This window comes from Elephantulus edwardii, unplaced genomic scaffold (assembly GCF_000299155.1).
Source record: "Elephantulus edwardii isolate Elephantulus edwardi_28Jun2011 unplaced genomic scaffold, EleEdw1.0 scaffold00139, whole genome shotgun sequence".
Lineage (NCBI taxonomy): Eukaryota > Metazoa > Chordata > Mammalia > Macroscelidea > Macroscelididae > Elephantulus > Elephantulus edwardii.
Genome location: NW_006399889.1, coordinates 8071113 through 8090085, shown reverse-complemented (window position 1 = coordinate 8090085; position 18973 = coordinate 8071113). Strand labels below are relative to the sequence as shown.

Sequence of the window (18973 nt, the reverse complement as noted above, 5' to 3'; positions counted from 1 at the left end):
ATGTGTTTCACATTATTCTTCATTCACACTGTTTCACAGGAGCCTGCTCAGTTCTTGAGAACAGCCCTATGTTAATATATTGCCAAAGCCTGACTCCAGGCAAGGACTCTGTGCCTGACATTTGCAATCATAAAAACTCAGACCCATTTTATCACTTTCTTTTTACCAGATTATGAGAATCATTGGTGTCTAGAATGTCTCATTAACCAAAAAACACCCAAGTAATTCTAGAGATCTACCAATTTCATATAAAGAATATCATGCACTTTTGTATGAAAGTGGGCAGATTAATCTACCTCTGACCTCAATCCATCCATCATCTGTTCTATGATGAGAGTAACAGCACCCACCTCACTCACTTTTTATAATTATTAAATTAAGAATGGCTGGTACACCATGAGTGTTCCACACAAGTTAGCTATTATGGTCATTTTCATGTAAGTATTTTCTTCGATAATAATTGCTTTTCCAACCAGTCAACCTAATAGGTTATCCTTGGTAAGCCTTCCTCAAACTGATACTGCATTTTAACCATCAAGGTGGTCCTTTCTGATTGGGTGCACTTTGCTGCTTCCTACTTCACAGCCCTTTCACCTCTCCATGAACCAGATTCCAAGCACACAAGACTCTTAACATCACAGAAACACATTATTCTTCCACATTTAAATATATATATTCTTGGGATAAATGCTCATGTGTTTTCTATCTTCACTATTCAAAACAAAGCATTACTACTTCATGGCTCATACTTGACTTGCTCCTGCTCTGGTGGCCTAGCGATAAGAAGCTGTAAGAAGCTGTGCTGCAATCCCCAAGGCAAGTGGTTTGAATCCAACAGCTGCTCCATAGGAGGATAGGCAATCCCCTCCCCTGCAATTTACTGCCTCTGAAAACCTGCTAGAGGGTCAGCTATGGGTCTGTTTTGACCTGACGACACACATCAGCCAACCAGTGTTTATTAAAACATCCTTCAGTGAGGCTCACAAACGGTTGTTTATATGTTAGTAAGCGGTGCTCTGGTCTCCAACTTCACCAGTGGCTTATTATTCTCCTTTGTGACCCAGCATGAGCCTTCAATCCCTTCCAGGTAGTAATGCTAAATCATCAGTGAATATTAGAATCCTGTGGGGAAGTGTTTCCCAAATCTACACAGCTTACTTTCTTATAAATATATATATATATATACACACACACACACACACACACACACATACATACATACATACATACATACATACATACATACTTGACTGGGGAATGTTTAATATGGATAACCAGACTAGGCTCCTTAAACATATTCTGCTTAGTAAAGTAATATCACTTGCAATGAGACTTTCAAAAGACTTACTAATGCCCTTCAGTATATTCTTCACCTTGAACCATTTAGCATAATCAAATAAATAAGCAAGGGATTAGGGAGGTGACACATAAGCTTTAACTTATTTTTGGTTTTTGTGTTGCTTTTTTTTTACACAGGCAACTAAAACATACCAAGACATTCGGTCCCACCCTGTGGTTTTTCTCTTTGCCACAGTTCATCTTGTAATTACTGGACAGAAAGAGTAAGTGATGACCTTAATTCTCAACTCTTTTTGGTATTAAAAATCTGTAAGTTTGAAGTAATAATGGCAAGAATTTAATGAACTGATAACACACCATGAGAAGCGGACGTACACAGATCATTTCTTTCCAGCCACTCAAATATTGGTACAATATGAAGAACAGACTCATGTGTATAATTGTTTTAAAATATAGCCTTGTTTTTAATTATGAGAAGGAAAAAGACAAAAGGAAAACATTAAGAGTCATAAGTACATATATAATATATACAATGGGAAAGGAGCGGTCCTGCCAATTTCAAAGCAGGCATTTCGAATATACCTCCTATGTGATTTACAGTCTCTGAAATCCTGCTGGAGGGTTAGCTATGAGTTTAATAACATGCCTCCAGAAACTCTTATGAACTTTGACAAATGTCAACAGTTGTAGAGGGCCTTCAGGCCTTTTGTCCATAGGGTCACTATGAGTCGTGCTCGCCTCGAAGGCAATCAACAATAACTCATATATTTATCTATGCATGTGTGTTCATAATTGTCATGAAGCTAACTGCAAAGAATCAATCTATTATATCCATAGTAACAATTCATTTGTATTTTACCTATCAGATATATTATGCCAGATAATAATCCAGTTTATGAATTATACTGATAAATTTGATATTTATCACCATCAAGTCTTTTAAACTTGTTCTAAATCTCAGACATGTCACTAACTATAAATTATAAGGCTTGATGAAGAGATTTTCTACTCTGAAGTAGCTGAATAATCTAAATAAAAGAAAAATTTATAGAAGAAATAAAATTTAAATGTGCTTATATCTAAGATGTTAGTTGAACTTATACTGATTATGAAATAAATGAAGTTAGTTAACTTTTATGTGTGTTACACTGACAAACATGGTGGAAATAATATCTTTTGCTCCCTGATAAATACTGAGTTTCACTTCCATCTTTTCTTATGTGATTATATCTTTACATTAAACACTTTAGCTATGAGGAAGCAAAAATGAATATATATGAAACTATTTATAACGGAGTCACCATCTCTGTCACTGATATTATCTTAATGAAAAGTCTGTTTTTGCTTCTTGGCACAGGATTGCAAAAGGAAAAAACAAACCCAAAACAACCCACAACCACTACCACTGATTATTCTTAAAGGAAAATGAAGATGTGTGGTGCAAAGATATTGCTTTCCAACAAAGGAAAACTGGTGAGGTCATAGCAGGCAGTTTGGAGAGAAAGGAGCAAGGTCAGGGCACAGTGTTCTTCTCAGGACTCCACTGTCCCCCAAGCTCTCCTGTCACCAGGTGCAAAGTGAAAGACGGAATGGAACTCTTTCATGCACCCCCATGGGCATAAGGAAATGTAAAGTCCTCAGCCGAGATAATTCTCAGAAGTTTGATGAAAGTTTTGAAGGGATGTCACAGATGGTGAGGTGGCGGTGGGGGCCGGGCACTCACTGAAGAGCTTTAGCCACGTTGGTTTTTTTTTTTTCCTTCTTCTAATTATGATTAATGGAAGACTCTGCAAAGGTTCCTTTTCCTCCTCCTGGCTCCTGGTTCTCTTCCTTCCTTTACTCTCAAGCTCAAAACAAACAGATGGTGAAAGGAAGCACAATAAGATCTGAAGAGGGGGCTCAATTATATTTCCCCACCTCAGTTCCTTGTTCACAAACACACATACACGCAAGCACTCACACCCGGTCACAAATGTGTAGGAATGATGAGATGAAACTTTAATAATTACTTGGTGAGTTGAACCCCAGCAAACATTTTTGAGGCATAAGCCAAAATCTCAGAAATAAAAAAAAAAAATAAATTACTTCTTAAGCACCTGATAACCATCACACATGAAAATTTCCAGAAACCAATAAATAGGGAGAGAAAGTGATAATATTTACATCTATAAAAGGCATAGTGAGGAAGAAGCAGAAGCTGTCCCTTGGTCATACTTGCTCTGTTGGGTACTGTGCCTTTGAAGACCTGTGACACATGAATAATTAACCCCTACAAGCTAAGTAACTGATCCTTGCTGTTCTCAAAGTTTTCGGTTTAACTGAAACATACACTTGTCAATTCAGTGTTTAATGAACTTTCTTAGTCATATGTATTGCTCCACATTAGACACCTATGACTTTTCAATTAATCGGACAGAGTTCACTTGGCCAAGACTTTGCATGGCCTGAGTGAGCAGATGAATAAGACGCGAAGCAAATAGGGACATATGCAGAAAACATGTGATTTCAAACCTATCTGCTAGTCCAAGACACCTAAAGGGAGTTCTGGTGACACAGTCCATAGGGAGCTGCACTGATAATCCAAAGGTGGTACCTCTCTGGTTGGTGAAATTCGCCAGCATGTCCGAGGGAGAAAAACGGGTAATCTCCTCCCATCTGTTTTGCAACCTCAGAAAACCTGCCATAAGACCCACTAAAAATCAGGTCTGAATAAATGAAAATGACTATTAAAATAGCATCAGACACTAAAAACATCTGCAGATAAAAATTTCTAGTTTTACAATGTTAACTTTGGTGGAAAGGGCCTAGTTTAAAAGGAAGAACCCTGATGGCACAATGGCTGGACACTTGGTGTTAACTAAAAGGTCAGTTGTCCAAACCCATCCAACAGGCCCTTCGGAGAAAGAGCTGGAAATCTGTTTCCATAAAGATTACAACCTTGAACTCCCCATGGGGCAGTTGTACTCTGCACATGCGGTTGCTATGAGTTGAAGTTGATTCTATGACACCCAACAACAAGGATGTTCACAGAGCAAACCAAAACCCAAGCTGGAATTATTGCCAGGGAGTCAACGCCAACTCACAGTGGTCCTCCATCAGGTATTCAAGGCAGGAAATCTTTATGGGAGCGTTCATCTATTACCCTCAGAGTGTCTAGTAAATTCGAACTGCTAACCTTTTGTTTAACAGCCTGAAGCATTAGCTACTACACCACTAGGGCTCCTACAGGGCAAACAGTCCAAACACGTGAAAACACATATGAGAAGGAGAGCCATTTCTCACAAAGCCATGCCCATGTTCCCATTTAAAATTTATGTTAGGTAGATACATTAGAACAATAGTATGATGAATAACAAAAGCTGTATTTTCTTTTAATATCATAAAGCACTGCACTATGAGTTAATACTGACTCAATGAAAACGATTTTAGTTTTAGGGGTATTTTTGTGTGTCTGGTGTTTTGTTTTTAAAGTACTTAGATCTCACTTAAAGAGCTCTGGTGTTCAAATGGCTGGCAGTTTGAACCCACCAGCTACTCCATAGGAAAAAGATGGGCAATCTCTTCTTGTGTGATTTACTGCCTCTGAAAACCCACTAGATGTTCAGCTATGAGTCGGTTCCTACCTGACATCATATGACATGTCTCTAGAAGAAAAATCTTTTAGCGTTGCCCTTAGATAGCTATGCTGCTAACCCAAAGGTTGAGAAAAAAGATGGACAATGTCCTCTAGTATAACTTCCAGTCTCAGAAACTCAGTGAAGAGACAGCTATGTGTAGGTCCCAAATCAATGGCAATGAGTTAAGTGAGTGATGCCTCTAAAGAAGGAAGAATCACACGGTGGCTTAGTGGTAAGGAACTGTACTGCCAGCATAAAAATACGTGCTTCAAATCCAGCTGTTCCTCCAAAGGAGAAAGATGGGCAATCTTCTCCTACAAATCTTAGTGCCTCTGAAAACTCACTGGAGGGTCAGCTATGGGTCAATTTAGACTTGATGTTACACAGCAATAACAACAATCATAGAAAGAATAAACGGCTTCTTTATTAAATAGCTCAAACCTATTATACTGATCAGGGACTGTAGTTTTCATTATGGAATGAAGCTCAACATCAAGAAGACAAAGATTCTCATCACAGGACCAACTGGCAGCACCATGACAGATGGAGAAGAGATTAAGGTTTTTAACAATTTCAGCTTGCTTGGTTCCACAGTCAACACTCTTGGCACCAACACTCAGAAAATCAGAAGACAAACTGTACTGGGAAAATCTGCAGTCAGGGATCTTAGCAGAGTACTGCAAAGCAATGATGCCAGTCTAGAAACTAAGGTGTGCCTGATCTAGACCATGGTCTTTTCAATTACTTGCTATGCATCAGAGAGCTGGACAATGGCTAAAGATGACAGAAGAATTGATGCCTTTGAGTTGCGGTGCTGGAGAAGAGTATTGAACATACCATGGACTGCCAGGAGAACAGTTCTGTCTTGGAGAGAGTGAAGCCAAGTTCCTCCTTGGAAGCTAGGATTTTGAAACTCTGTCTCACATACTTTGGGCACACGGCCAGGAGGGAACAGTTCTTAGAGAAGGACATCATGCTCAGCAGGGTGAGGGAGAGTGCAGGAGAGAAAGAACCCAGATGAGATGGACTGACACAATAACTGGGGTAATGGGGAAGGTGTGTCAGAGTCAGTGAGACTGGCTGAGGACAGGGCAAAGTTCAGACCTGTTGTCCATCGAGTCACTATGAGTTGAAGCACTTGATGACATATAACAACAGCCACCATATTTAAGAAGAGCTCTTAAATGGTGATAAACAGATTCTGCCATTCAGAAAATCTGAATGAATGTCTAATAAGATAGAATTTGCAGGGAAAAGTGGCAATAAATTTATGGCATTATTATTTATAGTCATGTTTGCAACGAATACAGCATAATAAGGCAACAAGCCAGTATTTAAGGGCTGAAAGATTTATCAAATCTTAAACATATCAGTCTGTGCAGGCCTGGAGTCTGTAATCTTTATCGCAGTTTAATCTGTCTTTGCAAAACAAAACTAAAAAAATAGACTGTGTGTCTCTGTGATTAATCATCAGTATTTAAAGCCAATCTGAACTAATAAAAGGTTAAAAAAAAAGCACCCCCAAGAACATGGCACTGGGAGACGGTGGAATTTGTTTAGAATACCATGTTCTGAAAGTGTCGTGCAACCTTCTGTTAAATATTTGGTTCATTTCATCTTGTCATCCTGATTTGTATTCTGGAAGCCCTTAGAAATGAAAGGATTATTTCGTTAGAACCACAGCATATGCCAATGAACAAAATCTCAGCTCAGTTGCAGAGTTACTCCCCATTAACCTCAAAGAAGAAAGTCACTGGAAAATTCCAAAGAGTGGTGTTGCTTTCTTAAGACACAACTTTTAGCACTAAGAGCACTAGCTGGTACAACACCATGACCTCTGAATCGAATCCATGGACACTGCTGGTCATGCAGAGAGGACACAAAGAGGCTCAGACTACATTATATTCTGGATAAAAATTGTCATGCTGTGGAATCATCAAAATTAAGCAAAACTGGCAGGAAAGCCCCTTAGCATTTGGTGTTAATCTAAGGAATACTGTCAGGTACATAAATGTAGCCAGGGAGAATACATGTCTTTAAGCAAAACAAAGGAGGGGAAAAGTGAAGGCAAAAAAAGAAAGACTGAAAACTTATGTTTTATTAGTTAATAATCGAGTTCCTCCCCTAGCCCCCACAAGTTGATTAAACTTTGATGACTGGTTCTTATTAGCAGATGTACAGAGTCCTCTCTGACCTTGGCAGTAACAAAGCATTTATACAGTTAGCAATTCTTGCACAATATCTCAAAAAATAACAGTGCAAACATTCTACGCTTCAGTGCCAGGAAGAATAAGTTACTTCCCTTACTCTTACTTTTATGTATTTCTTCCCTTAAATAATGACCATTTTAAGTTCTAGGGTTCTGCTGCAAAGGTAAACTTAATCTTTCTTTCACATTAGGATTTTATTTTACTTTTGTTTTGAAAATGAAAGTAGAAGAAAAGAACTAAATTGTGTGAAAATATGATCTTCTCAATACTCTCTCTCTCTCTCTATATATATATATAATCAGTAAATGGGAATGATCTCAAAAAGTAAACAAAAAAGATCTTCACCAGGTTTATCGTTACAAATAATGAAGTCTTTCTCTTCATTGAAAATGACACCCAAAGAATTAGACTGAAATGAAAGACAAGCTTATGATCTATCAACAATTCATGAAAAGGTCAAGACAATCACAGCTTTTTATTGATTAACCACACTGACTGCTGTGAGAACCAGAACTCAGCAGCATGGGCTTGTATTTCCGAGCCTCACAGGCTTCCCACCTTTGACAGGGAGCAGTGTTACCACTCTTCAGACATTCTCTATTAGTTGAAAACATCTGAGTTTTCCTTTTCTAACAAGATTCTGCCTTACGTGGGTTCCAGCTTTTAAAGGTTTTTCGTATTCTTTAGAGTTCTGGTGGCATAAGGGGCAGGCGAACAGTGTGAATCAACCAGCTGCTCCCCAAGAGTCCAGGGGCCGCCTCCTCCTATATATACTGATGGCTTCAGAAACCAGGACAGAGTAATTAGCGGCCAGAACTCTGTGCAGTTTGCTTTGTTTTTTAGTTTCAGCACATAAACAATTTGAATAATATTGGTCATTAAGTCTAATTAAAGTGCCCAGAATGCTCTCTCCATTAATAAACTAAAGTTAAAATGTCTACTTACTAAGCAAAAGCCTCAAAGATCTGAAAAAAAAAAAAACCCACGAAAAAACAACACCCCGCAACAAACAGTTCCTAAAGGTGGCTAATGGAAAGCCAGGTGTTATACGTGCACTTAACTCTACCCAGCACCACAGTGTGAGTGACTCAAGGGCCTACATGGCCACAGACAGACCGCAAAAGAAGCTGACATGGTGCTGTGGTGATTCATACTTGAGTACACTTCCAAGTTTATTTAAAAAAAAGAAGAAAAAGGGCCTTTGCAGACTCAAAAAGTTTATGTTTCTCCGTCTTTTGTGGGAAGAAGAAAAAAAAAATAAACATTTATCCTATTCTACTTCTTCTCATTACCAAAAAGTATAGTAGAATATGCTACAAAAAAGTCATACATACTTGAAGCTGGAGCAACATTTGATAAAAGAATTGAGATTATGGAAATATGTGTCCTGTTCATGGATAGAAAGACTCAAATTGTGAAAATGACAATCCTACCAAAAGCAATCTATATGTTCAAAGCAATCCCAATCTCCTTTTTCAAGGAGATCAAAAGGGAAACTGTCATGTTTGTTTGAAGAGGAAAGAGACCCCCTAATAAGCAAAGCACTTCTGAAAAACAAGAATGAAGTGGGAAGCATAGCACACCCTAACCTCAAAACCTACTACATAGCATTAGTAACCAAAACATCATGGTACTAGTACAATGACAGGCACCTAGACAAATGGAACAGAATCTAGAACACAGAAATGGATCTATCTATCTATGGTCAATTGATATTCGACAAGGAAATATCAAATGGGGGAATGACAACCTCTTCAACAAATGGTCCTGGCAAACCTGGACTGTTACCTACTGAAAGTTGAAACAGGATCCACACCTCACACCATACTAAAAAATCAACTCAAGGTGGATCAGAGACCTAGAAATAGAATCAAAACCCCTCAAGTTTATAAGAGACAGACTGGACCACGTTTAGTATACCTTGTCTATGGTATAAAGAGGCTGACATATATAGCCAGAAATGCACAATCTGGAGAGGATAAAATTGATGAATGGGACCTTCTAAAGATTAAATCTCTGTGCTCATCAAAAACTTTTTCCAACAGGGTGAAAGAAAAAATCTACTGACTGGGAACAAACATTTGACAATACCATCTTGACAAGGGTCAGTAGTACAGAATACTACTGGGCCTCCAGAAAAAATGAAAAAAAAAAAAAAAGACTGATAACCCAACTACAAAATGGACAAAAGACAATGAGAAAGTGGGCAAAAGACTTTTCTCAGAGGAAGACATTCAGGTGACCAACAGACACATGAAGAAATGTTCAAAATCACTGGCAATAAGAGAGATGCAAATCAAAACTCAATGAGATACCATCTCACCCCAGCAGCAATGGCAAAGTTTAGCAGTGCATCAAGCAATAAATATTGGAGAGGATGTGTAGAGGTGAGAACTCTTATACACTGTTGGTGGGATTGTAAAATGGTATAATCTCACTTGAAGGCAGTTTGGCATTTCCTCAAAAAGCTGAACACAGAAATTCCTTATGACTCAGCTACTCCACTACTAGGAATATACATACTCCAAGGAAATTAGAACTGTGACACAAATGGAAATTTATACACTAATGTTCATAGCAGTATTATTCACTATAGCAAGAACATGTAAACAGCCCAAATGTCCAACCAAACTAAATGGATTGAGAAACTGCGGTACATTCATAAGATGGAATATTATGCAGCACCCAGGAGCAATGATTTAAAATAATATTACATAACTTGGAAAAGACTAGAGAGCACTATGTTGAGAGAACTAACTCAGTCTCGTAAGGACAACTATTTCTAATATTATTACTGTAACATGTATGGGGACCCCAAGAGGGATGAGGTAGGAGCAGAGGGATGAGTAGGTGCAAAAGCACAGGGTTGCATAACTTAGTGGGTGGAGGAAGAGAGTGAAGGAAATGAGAAGGAGCCAGCAAGGACCTGAATACTGGGTAATGACGGGCAAAGTGTAATGGTGATTAATTTTATAAAACATAATGCATGGGAATGGTTGTATGAAATTTGAATGAAGAATAGTATGAAACACAATGTATTCAAACATTGTAAGCAAAATAATATAAAATTTAATAAAAACCCCTGTAATATTAAAAAAAAATAATTGGGATGGTATTCTGTGAAATCATGATACCTAGGGATGTTTTACAAAGCTTAAGATGTTCTCATTTTTCTATAAGGAAGTTAAAAGATAACTAACTTTGTATACATTCATCCTGAAAACTAAAAACACTGTTGGAAATCTTTCTACATGTTTCAAAGAATTAAACATTTACTAACCAATGCTCTTTTGTGACAATTAAGCAATTGTTGATTTTCATGTATCCGTTGCTTTAAAAAAATAAAATCAAGAGTCTTGAGTCAGCCACTCAGATTCAAATTATGATTCCAATTGTAATGTGAATTTAATGTACCTCTCTGTGCCTCAATTTTCTCATTTGTAAAATGGAGATAACATAAAATACAGTAAGTACTCAAGAATGTCAGCTATTATCATTTTTTCCTTTGTCACTGTCCAGTAAGAACTATCCATGCTTTAAGTAAAATGCTAAGCAGATAATCACATTTGTACATAATAACGTCTCATATAAATAGTACTTACTATGTACTAGGTCTATTACTGCTTTGTCAGTTTGTCACAAAGTGACCTGGGTATTGTTACTATGAGGCTGGAAATTATGCAGTGGGTATTTCAAATACCCGTTGGGTCATCTGTGGTGGACAGGTATCAGTAAACCTTTCAGACTTAGACACTAAGAGGAAACGTCTGGAAATCTTGAAAAATTAATTATTTAAAACTCTATGGAGCACAACACAATTTTATCCTGTATCATGATCAAAGGGGAGCCTCCTGGGATGGATGGCACTCAAACTATACAGTAGCAACAACACTGGGCTCGAGAAGACCAACCATCATGAAGAGGGAGCAGGACAGGGCTTACGCTGTTCTGTGGTATGTGGGGTGACCACAAATTGCAGCTGACCAGATAGCAACTGACCCCACGTGGCACATGTCAGCACATGCCACGTTATTTACACATAGTAACTCACATGAATCGTACAGCTGGCTTTTGAGATAGGCATTCATTTCTAGATAAAAACACTGAAGTACTGAGAGATTTACATTATTACCCCAAGGTGCCAGATAACAAAGAATTCAGACTCAGGTAGTCTGGTTTCATAGTCCTTTCCTTTAACCATTGTCCTTGATGTTCTTTGACAAAAAGTTTCAAATAAATTGCATTATACCACAATTTCTATACAAGAAAATTCTGTATGTAAGGTAGGTAAGCATTTTATCTGCAACTTAAAAGAATCAAAAGAAAAAAGAAAGAAAAAAAAAGACAAAACCATTTTTCTTGCAAACTTTAGGAAGGAACCTTGGTAGTACATGATTTCCGTGTTAGTCTGCAGTATGAATCCGTCCTGCTTTGCATGAGGGAGATGACACCAGTTTCTTCTACGAAGATTTACTGCCTTGGGAACCCCATGAGACAGTTCTGCTCTGTCCAATCAGACCATTATGAGTCAGACTCAACCTGATGGCAGTAGGTTTGATTTTGAAGAAATGGCAAAAAGAAATAAGTTCTATCTTCAAAAATGTGTATATATCCAGTGACTTAGGTCATTACTTCACAAGAGTTACCTATCAAGTAGAACTAATAGTAGCACCATTTTCCCAGCCCACAGAAAACTTCACTCATATTCACCATACAAGCTCCTGTAACACTGGTCACAATGCAGCACTAGTCAGTACTCAGTTTGTACCCCAAAATCTAACATGAAACAAGATGGCCTAGCGGGGGGGGGGGGTAGCATGTTAACTCCATAAGGTGAAACATCCTCCAAGTCCTTTCTTTAGAAACATCACTATTTCAAATAGGTTGTGATGTTAAGAGCCAGAAGATAGGTAAATTAGTAAATTCATGGTAATTTGGTTCTTCAAATTAAACCTTTATCTATTCCTGTAAAACTGTTCTATGAAAATTTGTATATTGTTTGAGTGTTAAGCAGAAACATATCTGTACGTTTTTCCTCAAAACTGATAGTTTTTCTTAAAGCATACATCATTTCAGTCAGAGGACCACACACTCAATTAAAAGTTTGGGGGAAAACAAAACTACAGGTAAATGCCTTTTAGTTTTTCATTCTATAGCTTTTCATGTTTATATTTCAATCTATTCCAATATGTTTACCCTATCATATTTAAGAAAATGGAATAAATAGTTACACTATCATCTTCATCAAAAGGCCACAGACCTAATTGTTATGTTGTTGTTTTTATTGTGAACTGCTGAGTTAGGACTGACCTGTAGCTGATCCTTCAGGGGGATTTCAGTTAATCCCACGGGGAGAGATAGTCCATTCTACTCCTGAGATTCAAATACCATGATCAAATTCTCTTATAAAAAATCTTCCAGATTCTAAACTACATTACAACTTCGGACATTTGCTGATTTTGCATTTATATACATGTGACAAAAAAAAAACCCCAAAACCAAACCCACTACCACAGATTGTAACTCAGAGTGGCCCTATAATATAGTAATTACTGGGGGATAGTGTTTTCCACGCTACTAATCCAGACAAAACATACTACTGCTGTATTTTCTTTTTCTGATCATCTGACGGTTCAAACTGCTGAACTTCTGGTGAGCATCCCAGTGCTTTAACCACTGCATCACCAGGGCTCTTGGATCAAGCCGTATTCCTTAAATCTAGTCAGCAGAAAAATGTTATCATGGAAATGGAAATTGACACCATAGCGACGTGTCACAGAAGAACAGCAAAGAAAAAGACTGGCAATATCAAGTGTGGCAATAACTGAAACTACCATACACTCACTGCCTGTGGAAATGCAAACTGGAACCACCACTTTGGAAGCTTGGCAGTATTCACTGAAGTTGAATATATGCATACCATATGATGCAGTATTCCACATGCTACATTCAACAGAGGTGCACACGTATGTGTTCCAAAGACACATGTGAGAATGGGTACAGAAGCACTGCTCTCAATAATAGAAACTAGAAACATCCAGTCTATCAACAACAGCATAAGTCAAGCACAGCACAGCCAGGCAAAGGAATACTATACACCAAAGGCAATGAGTCAGTTACTGAAATACACAAGATAGACAAATATAGCAACCATAGGATTGAGTAGAAGGACTGAAATACAAAAAGACTTCATTTTGTTTCCCACTGGGAGAAAGACAGGAAATCACCTCCTGTCGCATTATTGGTTCTGACTGGGAGATAATGAATGAGGAGGCTGTGAATTCATTTTACTCTAGAAGACAGTGTAGAAGGGCCCCATAGGATTTCCAAGGCTGTAAACTTTTAGAGAAGCAGTGTCACACCTTTTTCCCATGAAGCCTGTGGTAGGTTCAAAGCTGCTGACCTTTTGATTAAGAGATGAGCACTTTCATCACTGCACCACCAGGGCTCTTCCTTCATTACAATACATTTTTTGTTGTTGAAACACAGGCAAATGTATCCTTAGTATAAACAATAATACCTGTCTTCTGTGATTAAGCATGTAGTAATTGAGAACGGTCAAAAGGCAGACATTGTGTACCACGATCATCTATTTCTTGATCTGTATTGTGAGCATGTTCACTTTGAGAAAACACATTAGACTGAATACTTAGGACTGGTTCAATGTTTATCACACCTATTCCCTATCAAGAAAGTTTCTTTTTAATACTTTCTTATGTTTTATAAATTAAAAAACAAAATTATGACTAATTTCAAGTCAAACTGATAGTCTCTCATTAGCTAAAAAAAAACAAACTCCAATCAAAAAAACAAAACCCCAAAAAGTTCTTCATGCCTTTTCTTTTACATACATTTCCAACTACTTAAAAATACCCAGTGTTTCCAGATAGCTCTTAAGGTTCTTACAGACAATAAACTACAAAAAAAGAAATATTTTAAAGTTTTCATCAGTTTACATCATCTGTAGCTTGGAAGGAGGAGTGGCATCCACTTCCGTAATAGCTTGCCTTGGAAACCCTATGAACCTGGAGAAAGGATGAGAGACACCCAAGCATTGAGGACTCTCCTTCATAGGGTTGTTATGAGTTGCCTGCGACTTGGCGGCACTTAATAACAATAATATCAACACAGAGAGAGAGATCAGCTGGCCCAGTGGACAGAAGGCGATGCTACCAAGCCAAAGGTGGATGACTTTTAATTCACAGCCCTCAGGCCTGTCTTTGTTTTTGTTCAGACATTCCTCTAGGTCGTATAGCCCTGGTGTACAAGTTGCCATACAGCGATCACTTGTGGTTGCTGTGAGGCTGAACACTGTGACACTGATGTGTCAAATGTGTCAACGGTTGGCTACCCAATGCTGACAGAGAGTGGGGTGGAGTTCCCCGATTAAAACAAGCTTGGAAGGAGGAGTGGCATCCACTTCCATAATAGCTTGCCTCCGGAAACCCTATGAACCTGGAGAGAGGATGAAAGGCACCCAAGCGTTGAGGACTCTCCTTCATAGGGTCGCTCTAAGTCGCATGCGACTTGACGGCACTTAACAGCAACAACATATCATCTGTACTGTTTTATTACAGCTACTAATCATACTAACAGGAGCTCTGATGGTGGAGTCTGTAGAGATTGCACTGCTAGCCCAGAGGCCATTCATCCCGAGTTTGAATCCATCAGAGGCTCCAAGAGAGAGAGGAGAAGTTTCTTCCTGTGTGATTTATAAGCTTGAGAGCTCAAATGGGGTTCTGCTGTGAGTCGGTGCTGATTTGATGGTGACAAGTGAAAAGTATACTGAGAAGTTGATATTTTTTATGTCTCATGACTCCCAATGTTCCCCAGTATGATGACTTAGAATTGTGGATTCCAACTCCTCAGGAGGAATTGCCTTGTCTCAGAGGTAGAATAAATCTAGATGTTTGAATTGGGAAAGGCTGTGTCTAACTTTAACTGACTCACTGAAGCTAAGTATTTATCAAAGATACCTGCCTCTCGCCCACGAGAAAATTAGGCTGGCGCACACATCCTCTCCTCCTATAACAACCTTTCCAAATACTCTGACCCCATTAGAATCTTCCCTGTGCCTGGATTTTACTTCACTTCATCTTTTCCTCTCTTTCTCAGCAGAAAAGCCCTAGTGTTTCCCTTTTCTTTCTTTTTTTTTTTTTTTTTTACTTTTTTTACACCTTACCTGCCCTTTTTAAACTTTTTTTAAATAGAGAATTTATTGTAAGTTTATAAAGAACTTGCATTTCCATTCATTCATTGTTGCACATTTTCCTCCCTGCCTCCCTTCCCCCCAAGTTTGCATTTTTCTTTGGAAAAAAAAAGCTTTTTCATTATTATACAGTCTCCCCTCACCCCCAGACCACCTTACTATAATATATTCCTTTTATATGGTTCTCTCCCTCATCTGTTTCAATGCCATGTGTCTTATTTATCCCCTCTTTTCTTAGTTTCTGCCTAGGCCCTACGTGAGTCCTGTTTTATAACAGTGGCATTAGATATTTCACTCAGCATAATATCCTCCATGGTCACCCATTTTGTATAATATTTCATGAGTTCTTTGTCAGTGCTACATAATAATCCATTTTGTGAATATACCAGAGCTTCTCTAGCCATTCATTTCTTAATGGGCACTTGGGTTGTTTCCAACTCTTTGCTACTGAGACCAAAGTAGCAATAAACATGGCTGTGCATATCTGCTTGGGTGGAAGTTATGGTTTCTTTAGGGTGTGTTCCCAGTAGTGGAATTGCTGAGTCAAATGGTATTTCTATTTCCAACTTTTTGAGAAAGTGCCATATTGCCTTCCAGAGTGGTTGCACCATTTTACACTCCCACCAACAGTGAATAAGGGTTCCAGTTTCTCCACAGCCTCACCAGCATTTGTTTGCTGCTCTGTTGAATTCTGCTATTGTTACTGGGGTGAGATGATATCTCATAGTTTTGATTTGCATCTCTCTTAGAGCTAAGAATTTTGAAAGTTTCTTCATGAGTTTGTTTGCCATCTGAATGTCTTCTTTGGTGAAGTGCCCAGTGCTTTTCAAACAACACTCCTTTTCTGACTTCCCCCATAGCAAAACAATTCTCAACTGTCATATACCACTTTTTACTAGCAGACTAAGAGGAGCATAAAGAGTCCTGACGGCACATTGGGGTAAGCACTTATCTTCTAACTGATGTTTAAAATCCACGAGTATTTTGCAAGAGAAAGATGAGAGCCTGCTTCCAGAAGATTTACAGTCTCAGAAACCCGATGGGACAATTCTGCTCTGTCCCGCAGGGTAGCTATGAGTCAGGATTGATTTAATGGCAGTGGGTCTAGTTTGCACACTATTTGCATACTTAAATGCTGCATCTGAGAAACTGATGGTTGGAGAGAGAGCAGAATTTGTCTATATAAAGAGGGGGAAAGGTAGCAGCCAGCTCATAACAAAATTTCAGAAATACAGCAGGTGAACAAACAAATTTAAGCCTAAATGCTGGGTAAGGGAGGCTCAGGGAGAGTGTTCAAAGAGTAAACACAGCTAATAAGAGCCAACAAAGAGCTATGCATATTGCCCTGGCACGACTATAATAAAGCCCAAAAGGTCACAGAGGACTGATAGAAGACCCTACTTCCAAAGAAATGCAGGGGAGGACCAAAGAACTCAAGGTCATGGTGAAGGGCATTCAAATCAACAGTGGAGAGAAGCGGCCAAAAGAAATGCAGCAGGTTTTCTGGTGACAGCCAACACTTCAGGGAGTGAGCTGTCACTGACAAGAGATTATTATGACAGCACTGGCTAGAGGCGGGTCATAGTTCAGCTAAAAAAGCAAGTTCTCCTGTGTACTCTCGGCCTCTTTTGCTTCTCCACTGAGAAGTGTTAGGTGAACATCCTTGCTCACCTGAACCTGGTAAGACTCTGGTGTGGAAACCCAACCCTCAGAGGTCTGGTTGCTCGAGTTCTGGCAATTAAAGTCCTTCCAGTGACATATAAAAGAGTGTTTACATGTGAGGGAGTCTGACACTGCCCTGTTTTGTCCAGGAGATGGCTCCAGCCTGCTGGGCAGGTGCACATCACACAGGACCGAAATGAAGGCGACATCTCCAAAGGCAGCAGTGGTTGAACCCACATCTCAAAGCCACCACATGTTCTACACAACCTTAGCAGCCTCGAGCATTCCATAAGCAGGAACAACTTTATCTTTTTTTCCCACCCAGCACAAGGTGGGAAATACAAGAATACTCACACTACAAAAAAAGTTAGAGAAACACTACTATCATTTCATACTTGAAAATATAGCTACTTTGCACCTACTTTATCCAATCCCTTAAAATAAAACCAGTACGTAACCATTTCTTCTAGAAGTCAATCTCTTAAAACAAAATCCTTTGAAATGGATTTTACACTTTTCTTTCCCCAACGCTGCAGGAAAGAAGGTAATTTCATTCCAATTCTGCCATAATGTCTTAAAAATAACATTAAGCTGATGCAATTTCTATTTGAACAAAAAACAAATATTAGAGAAAGCGGGAAGAAAACCATTAATTTTTAACAAGCATCTCAAAACTGTGAATTTAAGCACAACCTTACCTGACGCACAAAGCTATTTGAGGTAGTGTCAGACGAGGTGCTCCCATCAGATCCTTTAAATCTATTTTTCCTTCTAGCTCCTTTCGCATAGGACTGCAACAAAATAGGAGGAAAAATAAAGACAAGTGAGATGATTGTTATTAGATCCATTCATAGGAACCTAGGCTTAGTTTGATAATGTGCCAAAAATCAAAACTAGGAATGAATTGACATCAGTTGTGCATCATTACAAACTTATCAGGACCACAGACATCTATTTTAAACCAGCAAGGCTGTAGGGAGGAAAAGAGTCTGAACGAAGTTCAAAACTCATCCCCATTGAGTCAGAATCAACTCCTAGCTGACCCTCGCATGGGTTTCTGAGGCTGTAAAGCACACAGGAAGTGACTGCTCATCTGTCTCCTGCAAGCCACTGGTGGACTCAAACCACCTGCAAGCGGTGGCCTTCTGGTTAGCAGTGACACTCTCTAAGGATTACCAACCATCTGATGCTTTAAAACACTTTATGCTATGTGTAAATACATTATCAATCACAGGCAGAAGCTACTAAAGATCAAACATTTCAAAATAAGCCTCCAGGAACAGAGATTAAAAAAGGAAGGTTTTGAGAATAACATTGTTAAGCACATTGTTATTGTTAGGTGCTGTTGAGTAAAACTCATAGTCACCCTATGAGCAAAATATCTGAACCCTGTTCTATCCTGTGCCATCCTCACACTTCCTGATCCACAATACTCCAATGCAGCAGTCACTGTGTCAGTCCACCTGGTTGAGGGTTTTCCGCTCCTAGACTTGTTTTTTATATTTATAAAAATATTGTATCTACAGTTCATAATAAAACCTTTCAAAAACTCATTGCCATCCAGCTGGCATCACCTCATAACCCACTCAAGCTGGTTTTTTGGAGGCTGTAAATTGCATGGGAGGAGACGGCCCATCTTTCTCTCATGTAACCACTGGTGGTTTCAGACAGGAAGAGAGGTGCAGCCTTTACACTATGTCACCAGTGCTTCTTACAACAAAAGCACTAAGGATAACCTATCCATCATTGTTTATTTATGCACCAATAAAGATAATGCAAATACTAAACATTAAAACACAAGTGAAATATAACACTAAGCTTCAGAGATAAATATGTATATAGTTTGGGATGGTGGGCACACAGCCAGCCATGTGCTAATTTCTTAACCTGTAGAAGCATCAGTCTTCTTTAATGTGAGGTTATTAATATCTCATAGGGCTATTGCAAGAATTAATATAAAATGAAATATTTATAGA

At 38.7% G+C, this 18973-nt stretch overlaps 1 protein-coding gene across 4 annotated transcripts in view; it reads right to left on the bottom strand.

Moving 5' to 3' along the window:
* Positions 1–18973, bottom strand: part of CACNB2 (calcium channel, voltage-dependent, beta 2 subunit) — a 512677-nt gene that overhangs the window by 484333 nt on the left and 9371 nt on the right. For all 4 annotated transcript variants that reach the window (XM_006894308.1, XM_006894305.1, XM_006894306.1 and 1 more), the window contains exon 2: positions 17696–17788. In XM_006894308.1, coding sequence (XP_006894370.1) covers positions 17696–17788 — 93 coding nt within the window. The remainder of the gene's footprint in view (positions 1–17695; positions 17789–18973) is intronic.